The 20,867-nt window shown below is 40.6% G+C and overlaps 1 protein-coding gene across 19 annotated transcripts in view; it reads right to left on the reverse strand.

Annotated features, from left to right (window-relative positions):
* Positions 1 to 20,867, reverse strand: part of NEK10 (NIMA related kinase 10) — a 178,728-nt gene that overhangs the window by 142,776 nt on the left and 15,085 nt on the right. For 17 of the 19 annotated variants that reach the window (XM_084990131.1, XM_084990130.1, XM_084990125.1 and 14 more), the window contains exons 2-4: positions 17,090 to 17,213; positions 16,776 to 16,836; positions 394 to 524 (exon numbers count right to left, since the gene is read on the reverse strand). In XM_084990131.1, the coding sequence (XP_084846257.1) occupies positions 394 to 524; positions 16,776 to 16,836; positions 17,090 to 17,163 (266 nt within the window). In that variant the 5' untranslated portion in view covers positions 17,164 to 17,213. The remainder of the gene's footprint in view (positions 1 to 393; positions 525 to 16,775; positions 16,837 to 17,089; positions 17,214 to 20,867) is intronic. The other 2 variants (XM_084990133.1, XM_084990132.1) reach the window with 1 other exon arrangement.

Here is a 20,867-nt window from a genome sequence, read left to right on the forward strand (position 1 = left end):
CAGCCGGCTCACCTGAGCTACTTCCTCATGGAGCAAACGCCAAAAGTGTGTCATAAGGTGTCCTGAAAGCTGTTTAGCCTGTTATTTACACACTCATTCTGGGAACAGGTGAAACACTTACTAAAATCATCAATTAATAATTCCTGGAAGGTTCCCTAGTGGATCATCAGGTTAAGGACCTGGCATTGTCACTGCTGTGGTTCAGGTCACTGTTGTGGCATGGGTTGGATCCCTGGCCCTATAACTTCTATATGCTGTGGGTGTGGCAAAAAAAAAAAAGAATCCCCATGGTAAATTTTCAAATGGCTCCTGTAGCAAATTCAAATAAGTCCTTAAGTCCTTGGGCTAATTGGGGTAGGCCACTGAAAGCAAGGGACACACTGGATTTCTTACCTAAAATTTTCAAGTTCAACGGCTTCTGTGGACTCGTGCCACTGACCTCGCACTCTGTGCGCACCCCCCCTGATGGTGGGCTCAGACTTCATCATGCTGTTTTGAGTGCTATCGAAGTGAATGGCTGGAAGCTACAGAAATAGAAGGACAGAGAACATGAGGATGGCAGCTCAGCAAAGAAAAAAGAAAGTAACCAAAGGGGGAATGAGGGGAACAAGTTTCTCCCCAAGCCAACCATTAACACAATGTCAAACACAGAGGTTTCCCAAGAGTTACACAGTTTTGACTAAAACATTTACTCTACAGGAGTTCCTGCTGTGGTGCAACAGGATTGGCAGTGTCTCTGCAGTGCCAGGACACAGGTTAGATCCCATGCAGACACGGTGGGTTAAAGGATCTGGCATTGCTGCAGGTGCAATGTAGATCATAGCTGCAGCTTGGATCTCATCCCTGGCCTGGGAATATCCATATGCCATGGGGCAGCCAAAATAGAAAAGAAAAAATATTTGCTCTACCTATGCTGTTTTTTTTTCATAGATTCTGACACCACCTGTTGTATCTTACAGTTACTTATATATTTTTAGTCTCCCTTGTTTATAACATCTGCTCAACTTGGGTAGGAGCTTAACTATTTCTGTTCAGTGCTGGATCCGTAGCACCTCTAACAGAGCTGGGTGAGGCCTGCATACTAGGAGCTTTTGAAGCTGCTGCTGCTTCTTCTTTTTTTTTTTTTTTTTTTTTTTTTGGATTACTTACTATAAATTTTTTAAAATTGAAGTCTAGTTGATTTACAATGTCATGATAACTTCTGCTGTACAGCAAAGTGATTCAGTTGTATATAGAAATACACCCTTCCCATTATGGCTGATCACAGGACACTGAATATCGATCCCTGTGCTATACAGTAGGACCTTGTTGTTTATGCCCTCCATGTGTTATAGTTTTCATCTGCTAACCTCAACCTCCTAACCCATCCCTTGAAGCTTCTTGGAGAGATTCAAAGGTGCAATCAGAAAAGAGAGCTGACAGATCCAGCTGGAAACTCAGAGTGGAGCCCCAAACTGAGAAGGCGTCATCTTTCTTCATTTCTCGTCTTCACCCACTGTGCACACTGCTTGCCAGGGGTTATGGATATAAAGGTAAAGAAGACTCTAACACTTTTAACCAGCCTGAACATCCCGATTCCTCAACCATGTTAGTAAAAGTTGTGAACATGTAGAAGTCACCATAAGAAAAGTAGAAGTATGGAGTTCCTGTCGTGGCGCAGTGGTTAACGAATCCGACTAGGAACCATGAGGTTGCGGGTTCGGTCCCTGCCCTTGCTCAGTGGGTTAACGATCCGGCGTTGCCGTGAGCTGTGGTGTAGGTTGCAGACGCGGCTCGGATCCCACGTTGCTGTGGCTCTGGCTCTGGTGTAGGCCGGTGGCTACAGCTCCGATTAGACCCCCTAGCCTGGGAACCTCCATATGCCACAGAAGCGGCCCAAAGAAATAGCAAAAAGACCAAAAAAAAAAAAAAAAAAAAGTAGAAGTATGCTTAAATTCCCTGAAAGGACTTAAGTACCCCCCCACTTACAATATGCAACTGGTAATTATTTATTTGATAAATTGTGACATCAGTATTCAAGTCATTTCACTTATCATCATTCACCTGCAATTAGGAAAACCCAAGAATTGTTTCTTATACTGCAGTCCAGCTGGACAAAGTGCAAACCAATACCCTATTCTTTCCAAAGTACAAATGAGGAATGTCCTAGAATTAGCTCAAGTATTACAGACAAGGTGAGAAAAGCAGAATATAACAAACAAAAGCATGCTATTCATTTCAGTAAAATCATTCTGTTCCACATCTTAGGATTATAAGATAAAGCTACAAGACACTGTACATGCTGTCCTACTCCCTCTAAGCATTTGCTAGAAATCTGCATAAAGACGTGGTCTCCTCAGCCTAAATGTGCATTGACAGATGAATGGATTAAGAAGATGTGATACACATACACAATGGAATATTACTCAGCCATTAAAAAGGACAAGGATTTCTCGTCATGGCTCAGCAGTAATGAACCCAACTAGGATCCATGAGGATGCAGATTCAATCCCTGGCCTAGCTCAGTGGGTTAAGGATTCAGCATTGCCGTGAGCTGTGCCATAAGTCATAGACACAGCTTGGATCCAGTGTTGCTGTGGGTGTGGTGTGGGCCAGCAGTTGCAGCTTGAATTCAACCCCTAGCCTAGGACTTTCCATATGCTGCAAATGCGGCCCTAAAAAACGAAAAAAAAAAAAAAAAGGACAAAATAATGCCTTTTGCAGTAACATTGATGCAACTAGAGATTCTCATACTAAGTCAGTCAGACAGAGATAGACAAATACCATACGATATCACTTACATGTGGAATCTCAAATATGGCACAAATGATCCTATCTACCAAACAGAAATAGAGTCATAGACCTGGAGAAGAGACTTGCGGTTGCCAAGGGGAAGAGGGGAAGGGAAGGAGTGGGATGGACTGGGAGTTTGGGGTTGGTAGATGTGAGCTATTACCTTTAGAACAGAGAAGCAATAAGGTCCTACTGTACAGCATAGGGAACTGTGTCCAATCTCTTGGGTTAGAACATGATGGAAGATAGTATGAAAAAAAGAATGTATATATATGTATGACTGGGTCACTTTGCTGTACAGCAGAAATTGACAGAAGATTATAAATCAACTATACTTTAAAAAAAAGATGTGGTTTCCTCATGCAAAGAGAGCATGTCATTCTTCCCACATGGCAGTCAGTTTACAGAAAGACACAATATAATATGGACATGGGTTAACAGCTTGCAAAAAAAAAAAAAAAACCCAAACACTTCTTTCTCATATACTACACATAGCTGAATTTTCAAATTATGATAATAAACCTTACATCCTCTATAACTACATTTCTACATTTCTCAGTTCAGTGGACCAGTCCACAAGACAAAAGGCCCTGGGCACTTGAGTCAGTAAGACCCAGTGGCTAAGAGAAGAAACTCTAGGCCAGATACCCTGGGTTGAAATCTACTCTAGCTGCATGATCTTAAAAGATGCTCACTCTCCGTAGGCTTCAGTTTCCACATCATTACAACAGAAACAATAATAATAGTATGTAATTCAGAGTTATTATGAAAAGTAAGTGACTTCGATTTTATTAAGCACCTGCAGTGGGCCAGGTATAGTTCTCAGTGCTTTACACTCTTTTAATACTCAAAATTATCACCATTGCACAGATGAGTTTGTTGAATAAATGAATTCTGTCCTTCCAAACTATATGATGAGGTGTGAAAACCTAAATGATAGCTTGAAGGCTTGAATTCCCAGCACTGCACAAATTGTTCCCAATTCCTTATGTTCTCTGCATATTCTTTATTGTCTAGCATAGCAGGAGGTCCAGTGACATCTCACCACCTAGAACAGCCACAGCCCAGGTATCCAGAGTGGTAAGGCTAGGCGAGCACCGTTGCCAGACTTCTGTCATATTCAGTCACCAGCTCTGTTACTATACACTACATCTGAAAGGTTATTTTGGGCAACTCCAAATCTGAATTGGTAGCATCATAAGTGTAGCATAATGGAGTTCCCATTGGGGCTCAGCAGGTTAACACCCAACATAGTGTCCAAAAGGATGTGGGTTCGATCCCTAGCCTTGCTCGGTGGGTTAGGGATCCAGCATTGCTGTGAGCTGTGGTGTAGGTTGCAGATGCAGCTTGGATCCCACATTGCTGTGGCTGTGGCATAGGCCACAGCTGCAGCTTTGATTCAACCCCTAGCCTGGGAACTTCCATATGCCACAGGTGCAGCCATAAAAATAAAAAAAATAATAAATGTAAAGTAACACAAATTCATAGAGGTAATTTAAAAGTATGTCCCTTTCTACAAATGATAGACTCCTAGACTCTCAGATTGTATAACTTCCTCATGGAGTTCCCTGGTGGCTCAGAGGGTTAAGGATCTGATGTTGCTGCTGTGGCTCTGGTTATAGCTGTTGTGTAGATTTGATCTCTGCTCTGGGAACTTCCACATGCTGTGAGTGTAGCCAAAATATATATATATATATTCCTCAATTCAACCCTCAATCACCATCACCATCATCACAGATTACCTCTATGGTACTTACCATGTGCCAGCCAGTGTTCTAAGTGTTTTGCACGTTTAAATCTATTTAATCCTTTAAACAACAAGGTCCTATGGTACAATACAAAGACCTACATTCAATGTCCTATGATAATCCATTATGGAAAAGAATATAAAAAAGAAGAGAATGTATATTCTGTACAACTGAGTCACTTTGCTGTACAGCAGAAATTAACACATTGTAAATCAACTAGACTTCAGAGTTCCCATCTTGGCTCAGCGGAAATGAATCTGACTAGTATCCATGAGGACACAGGTTAGATCCCTGGCCTCGCTCAGTGGGTTAAGGATGCAGCATTGCCATGAGCTGTGGTATAGGTCACAGATGCATTGCTCTGGCTGTGGTGTAGGCCAGCAGCTACAGCTCCAATTCAACCTCTATCCTGGGAACTTCCATATGCTGCGGGCACAGCCCTAAAAAGCCAAAAACAAACAAACAAATAAAAATCTAGTTAATCCTCCTTAGAAGCCTGTGAGGTAAATTCCACATTATAGATGAGAAAACTGCAGCACAGAAAGCTAAATGACTTAGGTCCCATCGCTCACAAGGACAGAGCTGGGATTCAAACCCAGGCAATCTCCTCCATCTCCAACACTCTTAATAGTCCAATATCTGCTAATGTGTCACCCATGACAAGAAGCACTGTTCTGGGTCCACCTGTTTATGGTGCAGGGTCTGACTCTGGACCAAGGTTTCCTTCATGCTGAGGTGAAGCCTGTCTCCCAGTGCTTTCCCTGGCTTTCAGCCCAGCTCCAGCTCCTTTCACAATGTTTGAAAGGACAAAATTATTTCTTTAAACATATAGGGTGCCTGGTTCTGGGGGAACCCCCAACCCCCATGCTGGAAGGTCAAACAACCCTTGCCAAGAGCTCCACCCACCCCAAGAGAACCACCATGTCAGCGTGTCACATGTCACTCCATCCACCCTGGTAGTAAGTGGACCCTCCAGGCCCAGGTGATCTTAAGAGGACCACAGCCTGGCTGACCCCTGATGACAGCGCCAGCAGGGACCTGAGCTGGGACCATCCGGGTGAGCTACTCTGAATGTTTGACCCACAGAAAGGGAGAGAAACCATCAGAGGCCACTGTTGTTGTAAACCACCAGGGCTTGGGATGATGTGCTAAAAATATTCGCTCATGAAGCCACTCTTAAGTCCTCGTGATACAAACAAACAAACAAAAAACTTAGGGAGACTAAAAGACAGCTCCTCAAGTGCTAGCTGCATTAAACTGGTCACCTGTCCCAGAAGCCACATGCAGGGTGTGACCACTCCTGCCTGAGCATGTGCTGCAGGCTGTGACTGGTGACCACTTTTCAGGGCTCCACATACCAAGCCTCCCCTGGTTATTTTACTCACTTTACCCAGAATGTCTTTCCCACCAGTTCCACTGAGGGACAATCTGCCCATTTCCCAAGAACATCTCCTTCCCTGTTACTGGAGCTAAAAGGAGTCTTCTCATCCTCTCTAAAGTCCACTTCCTCACTGGCCTCACTGTTCACTCAGGATTCATGCTTCCACTGTCATGGGCCACGATCTCCTGTCCTATGCCTGGTCTCTCAGACATAAGAATGGTGCCTTACACTTTTTCTTCCCACAGCTTCTATCAAAACTTTAAGGAGTTCCCTGCTGGTTCAGAAGGTTAAGAATCTGATGTCGTCACTGCTGTGGCATGGGTTTAATCCCCAGCACCAGAACTTCCACATGCCAAAGGCACAGCGAACAGAAACAAAAAACAAACAAAAAACTTCTTTGACTTCAAGGCAATTAATGAGCCTGTCATGAATTATTTCTCATTCTTTCTTTCATCTTTTGTTTCAGACTGCAAACCAATTTCTCAGCTCCTTGTGGCTTTAAATGTAGAAAAAAACTGAATTCTAGCTCAAGGCAAATTACTTAACGATTTGTGTAAAACTCTGGTGAAACTTGCAACCAGCTTTATCATTTCACTTTGCTTTAACCCCCCGGGGGCAATTCTTTTTTTGTGAAGTATATGGTTTTACTGGATTATGATGATTCTTACCCTGCTGTTTATAGAAGGGCCCTCGGCCTCAATGTGTCCCTGTCCCCACTTCGGTCAGGACAGAAAGGACCCACACAGCAGATCCTGGTGGTCAAGCAAGGTACACAGAGACACAGAGCAAACAGGAGGAGAGCCAAAGTAGAACACAGGAACCAGGAAACAATGAGGGAGCTTGGCTCATTAGAGATTCAGATAAAGGACACCCCGTGCTTTGTGATTCTCTGCCTAAACCCACAAAGCACACCCCTCTGCAACCACATACAAAAGACAGGTCAGGTCTTGTTAGAACAGAAAGTGACTACTCAAAACCTCAGAGCCTAAAATGTGGTCAACTTGCACATTTTGTTTTGCGGGGGGTGGGGGGGTTGGCCATGGCCCTGGCATGTGGAAGTTCCCAGGCCAGGGACTGACCCTGTACCACAGCAGCAACCCACAGATTCATAACCCACAGCACCACAAGGGAAATCCTCAACTTGGTTTTTTTTTTTTTTTTTTTTTGGCTTTTTGACTTTTTGCTTTTTAGGGCTGCACCCACTGCATATGGAGGTTCCCAGGCTAGGGGTCCAATCCGAGATGTAGCTGCCAGCCTACACCTCAGCCACAGTAACGTGGGATCTGAGCTGCATCTGTGACCTACACTACAGCTCACAGCAATGCCAGATCTTTAACCCACTGAGCAAGGACAGGGATTGAACCCAAGTCCTCATGGATCTAGTCGGGTTCCGTAACCACTCTTCAAATTGCATATTTCAATAGGCATTTCCTCTGGGCTCTGATTCAACTTTGTTCCCAAACTTTGTTTTTCTTTTATGACAATCTGAATGCTTTACATATCTTTATAAGCCTCCTTACATTCTTGCTGGAGCAATCAAGACATAAATATATTCTTGATTTATTCTCTCCAAAATCTCACGTCTCCTACAAATGTCTCTGCATTATTTGACAGAAAAGAGAATAGGGTACTCAGAATAACATGTATTATTTTAAAGATACAAATGCATGAAAGTTTTATAAACAGAATTAAGAATGAATTTTGTGACCTTCAGGACCTCTATATAATAAGCAGTTATTTTCTTCTTAGAACTCTCTACTTTCTGAATAATTCGAGCACTGAAAACATGCATTTTTGAATGTGTGAAATATTTTACAAAAAGATGTGCCATGTGAACTTGTCAGACAACAGACTGCAAATTCTAAAATGGGTTAAAGGGGGGACGACGCTTCAGTTCACTGTAATTAAGCCTGCCAGGTGTTAACAAGGGAGTGGTGTTGAAAGGAGACTCAACAGATCCAGCAGGTGTGGGCTTCAAAGCTGGACAAGCAGAGCCAAAAACCACCAGTGGCATCTCTTTTACTGTGGCCAAGGGGTTGTAGGTACTCATGAGGTAAACTAGTTTTTTTTTTTAACTGAGGTTTTTTTGGGGGGGGGGGTGGCGCCACTCATGGCACGTGGAAGTTCCCAGGCCAGGGATCAAACCCACACCACGGCAGTGACAATGCTAGATCCTTAACCTGCTGAGCCCCAAGGGAACTCTGAGGCAACCTAATATTTAAGCTATAATTGAATTTGCAAAAACTGTCCAAGAATGCACCAAATAGAGGACACAAAAGTCAAAAGTTGCTAGCACTGGGAAATATATAATCTTGCCAAGAAATAAGACAGGTAGACAAGTGTTTCCAAAGCAAGGAAGAAAATAATGCTAGAAGGTTGAAAGTAGGTACTTTGGGAAGTGAGGAATCCCTTCAGGAATGGGAGACAAAGGAGAGCACCTTTTTTGTAGAGGTGCTGTCACTGGCCCTTGGTCTTGGAAATAGGTAAGATTTTATGACAAGGAAACATGGGATAAGAATAAATTTGAGAAACAGCGAAAAGTAGAAAGATCTAGAGTTGCCTGGTGGCTCAGCAGGTTAAGGATCCAGTGTGGTCACTGCAGTAGCTTGAATTGCTCAGCTCACCTCTGTAAGCTGTTGGTGCAGCCAAAAAAAAAAAAAAATTAAGACATATTTGACATTCTGGTTTCACCTTAGGATGTACAGTGAAAAAGAATGGCAACTACAACCTAAAGTATGTGCTGAGTCCCCTTGCTGCCCTTGCTAAGAGAGAGTGGGCTTGATGTGCAGCACCCATTCCTGATGATCAGAGAGCATTGGGCTGGGAGGACCATGTAGGCCATGTAAAGACAAAGAGTTAGTGATGCTGAAATCGGTGAGAGCAAAAGAGTTCCTGGGGGTGGGGGTGGGGGTGGAGCCTTAATAACAGAGAAGACGGGAGAGGAGGAAAAATATTTTAAGGCCATGTTTTCCTCACATCAGTGCTCATCCACCTATTTTTTGAACTGTAACTTAATTTCCCAAGTCATTTAAAAGGTATCTAAGTGGCTAGAGGCACACACTGCAAAGATGGAGTTTTGGGGTTAGATTTGTCTTCTACCATTAGTTGGCTGTATGATTTTAGGAAAAGTCCTTTAACTTCTCTGTACCTCAGTTTCCTAATCTGAGGGCACTGGGGGTGTGGTTCCGAAACAGGGGGTGCAGGTGAAGCACAAGACACACAGTATGTGTTTCCTCATAGGAACTACTTATTTTGTCCTTTATATGCCAACAAATCCTTAGCCAATCATTCTCTTCTACAAACAAAGAGACCACAAAGCTGTAGGGAAAAATCAAGACAGCAGAGTAGGAGGATGCAGAGCTTGTCTCCCTCCAAGAATGGATCAAAAATACATCTACATGTGGAGAAATTCTCACTGAAAGCAACCTGGAGACAGGCAGAAAGACTCTTCTACAACCAAAGCTGTAAAGAAAGGTCCACACAGAGTCAGGTAGGAAAAGAAAAGCGATCAGGTGGACCTGTGCCCTTGGAAGGGACAAGAAGAGGGGAGGGACATCACTGGCTCGGAGATCTTCCCTGGGGAATAAGGGGTTTGGACCATAGATTGGGCACCCCAGCTCTAGGGTCTGACACCAGGAAGATAAGTCACCTAAGCTGACTTGAAAACTAAGAGGGCTGTAAGAAACAGACTCTGCCCATAGATGGAATTAATGTGCTCACTTACTCCAGGGGAAGCAGACTGAAACTGCCTGGAGATCTGGCTGGTTCTCCATGACCACCCCAGCACACATCATCGAGTACCTGCTCCCACCTCTCTGCTTGCAACACAGCACTACCGCCCCCCAGAGTGAAGGCTGCGGTGGTTGAGGAGGGTGCACACTTGTGGGAATAAGATGGGGATGAAGCCAGCTTGGACCAAACTTAGAGCAGCCTTTACTGGCATTTCTGGAGGCAGTGGATCAAGAGTGAAGGACCACTGCTGTCAGGACCATCCCAGCACACACCCTCCCTGTGCAAGGTACCCACACAGGCCTCACTTGCTCTAGTGAAGCTCTGCTCTGGGGAAGGTGCTGCTGCTGGGAAGGGGAAAGCATACACTTAGAGTGAACAGAACCAGCTGAGACCTGACCCTCAGGGCTTCTGCTCAGCAACTTGGGCCCAACCCAGGCCCCAAAAGAGCAGTAACAGCCACTGAGTATAGGGAAAGCCCCAGCTTGCACCTGACTCTGGCTCTAGCCCCTCAATCTCCAGCCCCACCTTCCACTAAGATTGTGGGAGAAGCCAGCCCACACTGGGAAAAGGTGTGACCCATGTTCACTTCAGCTCCAGTTCTCCCACTAAAGCCACTGGGTACGCACAGCCTGGAGGCTCCCATACAAGGACACACCTTCAAGACCGGATTAGGTAACTGTTTTCACGTAGTTTCATAGAGACAAGGAAAGTTAAACAAACTGAGGAGACAGAGGAATTTGTTCCAAACAAAAGAACAAGGAAAAAAAACTGCCACACAAAAAACTAATGAAAGAGAGATAAATAATTTACCAAATAAAGAGTTCAAAACATTACTAATGAGAATGCTAACTGAACTTGGGAAAAGAATAGATGAATACAGTCAGAATTTCAACAAGGAATTGGGGATATAAAAGAGCCAAAGAGGAGTTCCCGTTGTCACTCAGCAGTAGCGAACCCGACTAGTATCCATGAGGATGTGGTTTTGATCACTGGCCTCGCTCAGTGGGTTAAGGATCTGGTGTTGCTGTGAACTGTGGTGTAGGTTGCAGATGTGGCTCAGATCCTGCCATTGCTGTGGCTGTGGCAGAGGCTGGTGGCTGCAGCTCTGATTTGACCCTAGCCTGGGAACTTCCATATGCCACATGTACAGCTCTAAATAGCAAAAAATAAAAAAAATTTAAAAAACTATAATGGAAAAAATAAAAATTATTTACAAAAAAATAAAAAATAAAATAAAAGCTGAAGAATATAATAATTGAAATGAAAAATACAATACAAGGAATAAAGAGCAGACTAGGCAATATATAAGAACATAAGCGATCTGGAAGATAGAATAATGGAAATCAGAAGAACAAAAAGAAAAACAAATTTAAAAAATGACAACCATATGAGGGACCTCTAGGGCAACATCAAGCACAGTAACATTCACATTAAATGGGTCCCAGAAGGTACTTTGGGAAGCAAGGGATCCTTTCTGGAATGTAAGATAAAGGAAAGCCTTTGTTGTAGAAGAGGTGTCATTGGATCTTTGTCTTGGAAATAGATAAGATTTTATAAGACAAATCTGAGAAAAAGCAAAAATTATAAATATTTGTAGTTCCCTGGTGGCTCAGCAGGTTAAGGACCTGGCCTCGTCACTGCTGTGGTTCAGGTCGTTGCTGTGGCCTGGGTTTGGTCCCTGGCTTGGGAGTTTCTTCCGGCCATGCACATGGTCCCCCCAAGAAAAGAAGTGGAAATATTTGGCATTCTGGTTTCATCTTAAGATATACAGTGAGAAAGAATGGAAACTACAACCAAAATCATATTCTGAGCCTCGGGAAAAAAGAAAAAAATGTCAAAAATATATTTGATGAAAATATGGCTGAAAACTTTCTGAACTCAAAGAAGGAAACAGACATCCGGGTACAGAAAGCACAGAGGGTCCTAAATAAGATGAACCCAAAGAGACCCACACCAAGACCTATCTATCATAATTAAAATGGCAAAGTTCAAGAGAAAGAGAGAATTCTAAAGGTAGCAAGAGAAAAATGTAGTCACATACAACAGATCCCTCATAAGGCTATCAGCTGATTTTTCTGCAGAAAATTTGCAGGCCAGGAGGGAGTAGCATGATATACTTAAAGAGCTGAAAAGGGAAAAATCTAAAACCTAGGATACTCTACCCAGAAAAGTTATCATCCATAACTAAAGGAGATAAGAAGCTTCTGAGTCAATCAAAAACTAAAAGAGTTCAAATACTAAAATGACTCTACAAGAATTAAAAAATCTTTAAGTGGAAAAGAAAAGGCTACAACAAGAAGTAAGAATTTATAGGAAAGAAAAATTCCACTAGTAAAGGCAAATATAAAGTATAGACTGTGGATGAACCACTTAAATAAGTTAGTATTAAGATGAAAAAAATGTAAAATCAACTCTAACCACAGCAGGTAAAACTAAACATGATGATGTAAAATATGACATCCAAAAGACATAATATGGGGAAGGGGAGTAAAAAAATGTAGATTTTGCAGACTGTGTCTGAACCTCAATAATTATCAGTTTGAAACAAGTAGCTATAGTTATAAGTCAACATATATATAAACCTCATTGTAACCACAAATCAAAAATCTACAATAGATACACAAAAATAAGACAGAAAAGGTATACTGAAGAAAGTCATCAAACCATAAGGAAAGAAACAAAAAGAAGATCAGAGAAGAACTAGCAAAACAACTGGAAAACCATCAACAAAATGGCAATAAATATATATCAACAATCACCTTAAAAGTCAAAGGACTAAGTGCCCCAAACAAGACTTATAACAGCTGACAGGATAAAAAAAACAAGACTCGTCTATATGCTATGTACAAGAGATGCACTCCAGAGCTAAAGACACCAACAGACTGAAAGTGAGGTGTTGGAAACAACAATAGAGCTGGGATAGCAATACTCAAATCAGACAAAGTAGACTTTAAAACACAGTCTATAACAAAAGACAAAGAAGAGTATTATATAATGATTAAGGGATCAATACAAGAAGCAGACAAAAATTTGTTAAAATAAATACTCCTACTAATTATATAAAGCAAATACTAACAACATAAAAGGAGAAGTTACCAAAAATACAAAAAGAGTGGGGGACTTTAACACTTCACTCATGGACAGATCATCCAGACAGAAAATCAATAAGGATACAGTGGTCTTAATGTTACATCAGATCAGCTGAACTTAACAGATATCTACAGGATATTCCATCCCCAAAGAGCAGAATATACATTATTGTCAATTGTACATGGAAGAGTCTACAAGACAGGCCACATGCTATGCCACCAAACAAGTCTCAAGAAATTTATGATAGAAATTATATCAAAGCATTTTTTCCAAGCACAACAGCATGAAACTAGAAACCAATTACAGGAAGAAAAATTAAAAAACAAGCACTGGAGACTAAACAACAAAGCAGTGGGCTACTGAAAAATATCAAAGAAGAAATCAGAAAAATACCTCAAAACAAAAGAAAATAAAGCACAATTTTCCAAAATCTTATAGGATGCAGAAAAGGTAGTTTAAATAATACAGACCTACCTCAAGAAACAAGAAAAACTCAAACAACCTAACCAGCCATCTAGAGGAATCAGAAAAAGAAGAAGAAACAAAGACAAAGTCAGCAGAAGGAAGAAAGCAATAATAATTAGTAAGGAAGTAAATAAAATAGAGAAAAAATAGAAAAGATCAACGAAACCAAGGGCTGGTTTGTTTGCTTGTTTGTTTGTTTTGTTTGTTTGAAAAGATAAACAAAATTGATAAGCCTTTAGCCAGGCTCATCAAGAAAAATAGAGTTTCCAAATAAACAAAATAAGAAGTGAAAGAGAAGAAATAACAACCAATATCAGAGATCAAAAAAAAATCCTTAAAGAATACTTCAAACAGTTATATGCCAAACAAACTGGAAAACCTAAAAGAAACGGATAGACTTCCAGAAACATACAATCTTCCAAGGCTGAATTAGGAAGAAAGAGACAATCTGAACAATCTGAGCTAGTAGTGAAACTGAATTATAAAAAAACTCTCAACTGACAAAAGTCCAGGACTAGACAGGTTCATAGAGGAACTCTACCAAACATATGAGGAAGAGCTAATGCCTCAATCCACTCCCAAATATTGAAGAGGAGGGAACATTCCCAAATTCATTTTACAAGGCCACCACTATTCTGATACCAAAACTGAAGGCACTAAAAAAAAAAAAAAAAAAATTACAGGCCAACATCTCTGATGAATATAGATGAAAAAATTCTCAAGAAAATATCAGCAAACTGATTCACCAATATATAAAAGGGTCATACACCATGATCAAGTTGGAATTATTCCAGGGTCACATGGATGATACAATATCCTCAAATCAATCAAAGTGATACACCCCATTAAAAAAAAGAAGGCTAAAAATTACATAATCTTCTCAAGAGACTCAAAAAAAGCATCTAACAAAATTCAACAGTCATTCATGATAAAAAAAAAAAACTCTCAACAAATTTGGTGTAGGGAACATATATCAACCTAATCAAGGCTGCATACGGCAAACCCACACCAAACATCATACTCAGTGGTGAAAAGATGAAAGTGTTCCCTCTAAAATCAGGAACAAGACAAGGATGCCTACTCTCCTCACTTCTATTTAACACAGTAATAGAAGTCCTAGACACAGCAATTAGGGTAAGAAAAAGAAACAAAAGGCATCTAAATTGTAAGAGAAGTAAAACTCACTATTTGCAGATATCATGATACTAAATATATAAAAACCTAAAGTCTCCACCCCAAAACTATTAGAACTAATAAATTAATTCAGTAAATTTGCAAGATAAAGGATTAATATACAAACGTTTCTTACTTTTCCATAAAGTAACAATGAACTATCAGAAAGAGAAAGCAAGAAAACAATCCCAATTACTGTTGCATCGAAAAGAATAAAATATCTAGAAATAAACTTAACTAAGGAGGTGAAAGACCTATACTCTGAAAACTATAAGACACTGATGAAAAAAAACTGGAGTTGACACAAACAAATGAAAAGATATTCTGTGTTCATAGAATGGAAGAATTGGTATTGCTAAAATGTCCATATTTACCCAATCTACAGACTTAATGATATCCCTCTCAAAATATCTCTGATATTTTTCACATAACTAGAACAAATAATCCTAAAATTTGTATGGAACCACAAAAAAAAAAAAAAACCCTACAAAGCAAATCAATCTTAAGAAAAAAAGAACAAAGCTGGAGGTATCACACTCCCTGACTTCAGACTATACCACAAAGCTTCAAGAAATCCAAAGAGTATGGTACTAGCCTTAAAACTGACACATAGATCAAAGGAAGAGAATAGAAAGTCCAGAAAAAACCTCACACAATTATGGTCAATTAATCTATGACAAAGGAGGCAAGAATATACAATGGAGAAAAGACAATCTCTTCAGTATGTGGTGCTAGGAAAACCGAACATGCAAAACAGTGAAATTATCACATTTTTTCCTACCATATATGGAAATAAACTCAAAATGGTTTAAAAATATAAATGTAAGACCAAAAACCATAAAAATCCTAGAAGAAAACATAGGCAGAATAGTCTGACATAAATTGTGGCAATATTTTTTTGGATCTGTCTCCTAACGTAAAGGAAACAAAAGAAAAAATAAACACAAGGGATCTAATTAAACTTAAAGGCTTTTGCACAGCAAAGGAAACCATCAATGTAATGAAAAGACAACCTATTGAATGGAAGAAAATATTTGCCAATGATATGACCAATAAGGAGTTAATAGCCAAAATATGTAAATAACTCACACAACTCAATACCAAAAAAAAATCCTAATTAAAAAATGGGCAGAACTGAATAGACATTTTTTCAAAGGAGGTATTTGGATGACCAACAGGCACATGAAAAGATGTGCCTTGCTAATCATCAGGGAATGCATATCAAAACCACAATAGGATATCAAGTCACTCTTGGAGTAACTATCACCAAAAAGATAACAACAAATGTTGAAAGGGATGTGGAGAAAAGGGAACACTAATAACTCTGTTAGCAGGAATTTAAACTGATATAGCCACTGTGGAAAACAGTATGGAGGTTCCTCAAAAAACTAAAGATAGAACTACCATCCAGATATTCCATTCCCAAGTATACATCCAAAGAAAATGAAAACACTAATTCAAAAAGTTACATCAACCTCAATGTTGATAGCAGATTACTTACAACAGTCATTGATATGGAAGCAACCTACGTGCCCATCAACAGACTAACGCTAGAAGACTGAGAAATACACACTACTATATATAAAGTAAATAATAAGCTACAAGGATATATTATATAGCATGGGGAACATAGGTAAATATAATAACTATAAATTGAGCATAATCTTAAAAAGATTGAATCATTATGTTGTACAGCTGAAACCTATATAATATTGTAAATCAACTATATACCAATGAAAGTTTTTTAAATGCTATAGTTCTCTTGTTTTCCTTATTATTAGCATTTCTCTGTTAGTCCCAAAGCTCCATGGATGGCCTCTGTTCTCAGGACTCACCAAAGTCTTACAGAAACTAAACCAAAAAGAAACATTTAGAGATAAAATTAAAGTGGTGGTAACATTCTTTCTCTGTCTACTAAAAAAATTAAAATGCTATTATGAAAACCACCAACACTTACTCCTTTCCCCTCTTTTTGGTGAGATAACGGTTTGCAGCAACCATCAAGAGTGGTACTATAGCAAGAGGGCAGCATGAGGAATGGGGAAGGAGAGAAGAGAGATGTGGTGAACAGAGTTTTGGAGAAATCAACATCCCAACAGCTCTGCAGAATCAAACATTGGGCATTCAATGTCATGTCTCTACTGAAGAACTTTGCCAGTTAGGACAGAGGGCCTTGAACAACGGATCAAATGAGGCCCAGGCATGAAAGGAAAAGAATGAAAAGGCTGTGGATGCAGGGTCTTGGCAGAAACTGAACCACGTCTGAGAGACACAGCTGGATGAAGAAAGACAAAACAAGTGACAACAAAAGCAAAAGAGACAAATTCTTCATAAGATGGAATCCTTATGGAAATCCTTTGGAAACATGCAATTTCCCTGTCATTAATGCATGCAACATTCTTTGAAAACACTACCTGTTGTTTGCTTGACTGAACGTTCAAAAGGCACCGAAGTCTTTTAAGATCCGAATAGTCCCTAGGAGAAAGAATAACACAATGTCAATCAATAGAACTGATCCTGTCATCCACTGATAGTGTTGCCACTTGGGGGCCTACTTTTATAGACTGAAACAATACATGCTAAACATTTCGTTAGAATTCTAGAAATGATCAAACGTTTCAGCGAACAGTAGTTATCAAAGGTCTACTCTGTTTCTCAAAAGGCCATTGAATCTGGTTGGTGGTCACTGCCTGAGTTAATTATTAGGAAAGACTCAGGATGGAGTTACCTGGTGGTGGTTCCTTGTTGTTTTTTCTCAGTTGATTTTTCTGTGGTCTTCACTTTCTTGTCTTGATCAGGCATTGTAAAACATCAGTGCCCCAGAATTAACATCGTATTTCTTTCAAAGTAAACTGGAAGGAGAAATTTAAGTTGCATTATGTGCTCCAAAATATTCTCAGTTAATGCTGGCAAAATTCACTTATAACATTTATTTAAATAGGCACAAATTAACATTTACTTCTAATACAATAATAAAAATGTTAATATTAATGACATTTGCAATTTATTACTCAAAGTCCTTTGGATACATTTAGAGCATAGTTTATAATTATAATAGTGTATGACCCTACTCAATACTACAATTTTTGAGTCATTCTTTTTAACCTTTGCTCTGTATCTTAATTTTTTAAATTTATTTTATTGAAATATATTTGATTTACAATGTTGTGTTAGTTCCTAGTGTACAGCAAAGTGATTCAGTCTGTTTTCCAACTATTTTGATAGTTTATCTAAGGATTTAAAAATGTTTTTCACAGGGAGTTCCCTGGTAGAAGTTAAGGATCCAGCATTGTCACTGCTGTGGCCCAGGTCACTGTTGTGGCTTGGATTCCATCTCTGGCCCGAGAACTTCTGCATGACATGAGTGAGGCCAAAGAAAAACAAAAGAAAACAAAACAAAACGAAGAAAGATTTTCACAGTATAGTCATCATATTGTGACAAATAGCTGAGCTGGAATTAAGACTTTTGGGGACCAGGGCTCTCATCATAGATGCACACCAAGAAAAGCACCGTATCAATATTTTAGGACTTCTCCAAGGACCTAACACCACGGGTTCATTCTCTCTGCAAATATTTACTCACTGTGTACTATGTCCTCTCTCAGACTGAAAACTGCTAAAGGTAAAGCGGGCTGTTATAGGATGTATGATTCTATAACAAGCAAAGAAAAACACACTTAGGAAAGTTAAACTATTTTTTGTGAGATAGTCAGATAGAGATCTGATTTAGCATCTGTTTAAAAGAAAGAAAGAAGAGGAAGTTCCCTGGAGGGGGGGGAGAAAGAGGAAGAATGATCTGTACATAATTTTTCAAAAGCAAAAGATCCAAGCACTTTTTATATATAAACATTAAAATTCCCCAAAAGTTCTAAAACAAATGGAAATCCAGTCAAAATAAATATAATCTAAGTTTACTTTTCCCTCGAGGGACAATTTCACATAGACACACTGGCCTGTCATCTTCAAATTCCATTCAAACCACAGCTCCAGACTGTTTTATAAATAGCACATGAAAACCACAGTTATTAGCACATGAAAATGTGTGGAAAAGCTCACAGGCTTCTGATGCTGGAAGATCACACCCACCACAATCAAACCCTGCTAAACGCCCTGTCTTATTCCCTTGTTTAAGCTCTGTGATTTTATGGACCCGGTGTGTGAACAGGAAATAATCGCCTAATAGTTTTATCAGTTTAAGATTAGCTTCTACTCTGTGAACTGGAAGAGTGAAAATAGATAACTCTCTGGAAATGTTTCACTTAATTAAGCAGTAAACAAATTCACCAGAATCAGAAGAAGCAGGCAATTGTCCTGAGCATAAAAATCAAAATCATTTCCACAGAATAGCTGTTAAAATGGAAACTATTCCGAAAAAAAACTTCAAGAAGTTGGAAATACCATAAAATATTTAATTTGACTTCATCTTTAATTTACAAAAATGATTACGCTATATATACCAAAGGCTATAATTCAAAATCGGTGTTGAGGGGAGGGGTGAGGGAAGGGTAGTTCATATCTTAAGCCATTTCCGAGACGCAAACAACTTTCTGAGGACATGTTCCCCAGAGGTCAAGCTAGGGCAAGAGCCCTACAGGGTAGAGTTTCCCTCACCGCCAACATCCAAAGCTGAGGGAGGACCCTGAGGGAGGTCTTAGCCCCCACTGAGACCCAGCAGGATTTATGGAGACTCCCGGGGCAGGCAGATCCCTCCCCCATATCCTCAGCTGTGGCGCCTGATACGAAGATAACATAATATGTTGCACATTTCCTGAGTTGTTTCAAAGATACTAAAATCCCCATCAAAAGGAAGAAATTAACTACTTGATGATCAAAGCTCCCAGACCTACTAGCGTCTAAGGATTGATAATGTGAACCCCTTGTGACCCTGTTTTGGTACCTCGTCATCAGCCAATCAGAATTGTGCACGAGTTGATCACATGACCTGTTTCTCCAGCCCCACCCCCCAATCTGGCCTTAAAAAAAAATGCTTGGCTGAAACTCTTTTCAGGAGTTCAGACATTTTCAGCACCAGCTTGCTGGACTCCTAGCTTGTTTCTGCAGTCAACACTGTACTTTCTTTCTCCACAACTCAGTGTCAGAAGATTGGCGGGGCAAGGGACCCCAATTTGGTTTGGTGACACAGGCACCGCTAACTGAAGGCAAAGAGACTCTGAGAGCTTGAAAGGAGTCCTCCCCAAACAGACCCAGGCACTGGCTGTTAGAAGTATGAGAACTTGGAAGCCAATACCCAGGGCACACAAATGGTCCTTAGGGATGGGGGCTCCATGGATGCCTGTGTCACCCAGGGAAGAGCTGTGGGTGATGGGGATGCAGGGGTCCTGGCTGCGGAAGGAGTAAAGTTTCCTCCTGCCCCTGACTGCTCTGAGCTCTTCTGTTGGTTCCCTCTTCACTAACCCATTTTGACCCATGAACAGATAGCTCACGCTACCCAAAAGCTTGTGCCCTTGCCACCTGCATCCCGTCCCTATGCCCTTGCCACCTGCATCCCGTCCCTACAATTAAGCCAGGTCATTCAGTCTCAGCTCAGACTCCCCTCAGTGCTCAGGACTCCTCTGCAACCCATTCACCCCCACACTCTCACCCTGTTTTATCTCCCTGTGCGGCTCATCATCTCAGAATAACTCCTATCCATTCATTGGTTTCCTTGCACTAGATCATAAGCCCCATTTGGGTAGACACTGTGTCTGTCTTCTTCCACAAATAAATCCCCCCACAGAGAACAGCAAATGGCACAGGGTGGCACAGGGTGAACTCATAAAAATTTTTGAGTTTTATATGAACCCAAAAAATTATTTGTGTCACAATCTGAAAGGAGTGGCTCAGGTATTTTTTTTTTACCAAAGTTTATGAATTATTAGCTTTTTAACAATTACTTAGTTTTAGGCTTAGAGCCCCCTTTCAAAATAGGAGAGAAAAGGGCAGGGCACAATCTTTAAAAAAAGAGATACAGCCTCTGAGGACGCAACAAAAACTGGTTAGCACCAGTGAGGTCCAAGACAGCAGAAGATTTAACATCCAGTGGCCTTTGAGTTTCATTATGCACTCACCGTAATACACTAGCATCTAAGTGACACACCCACAGGTGTCAGGACAGTTCCGAGGCTGACCAAAGCAAAAAATGGGTGGTGCCCTAATTCCTGGAAATCCCACCCCTTCCCCAAAATAACTGGAATAATCCTGCCACTCTTTAACCTCTGGAATTACCCAGCCCATAAACATTTACCTCCCCATATTTCAGGGCTGCTCTCTCACCTTCTGAGACAGCCCATACTGTCTCAATAAATCTACTTCTTACCTATCACTTTGCCTCTCACTGAATTCTTTCTGCACTGGGACATAAAAAAACCTAAACCTCAGTAAGTCCTGAGACCAGCTATGTGAGTTTTTCTTTTCTTTTGGTTTTTAGGGCTGCACCTATGGCATCTGGAAGTTCCCAGGCTAGGGGTCCAATCGGAGCTGTAGCTGCCAGCATACGCCACAGTCAT

Source organism: Sus scrofa, chromosome 13, assembly GCF_054392235.1.
Source record: "Sus scrofa isolate SSC_HxYL_T2T_F1_AM1 chromosome 13, Sscrofa_HxYL_maternal_Yorkshire_Landrace_v2.0, whole genome shotgun sequence".
Classification (NCBI taxonomy): domain Eukaryota; kingdom Metazoa; phylum Chordata; class Mammalia; order Artiodactyla; family Suidae; genus Sus; species Sus scrofa.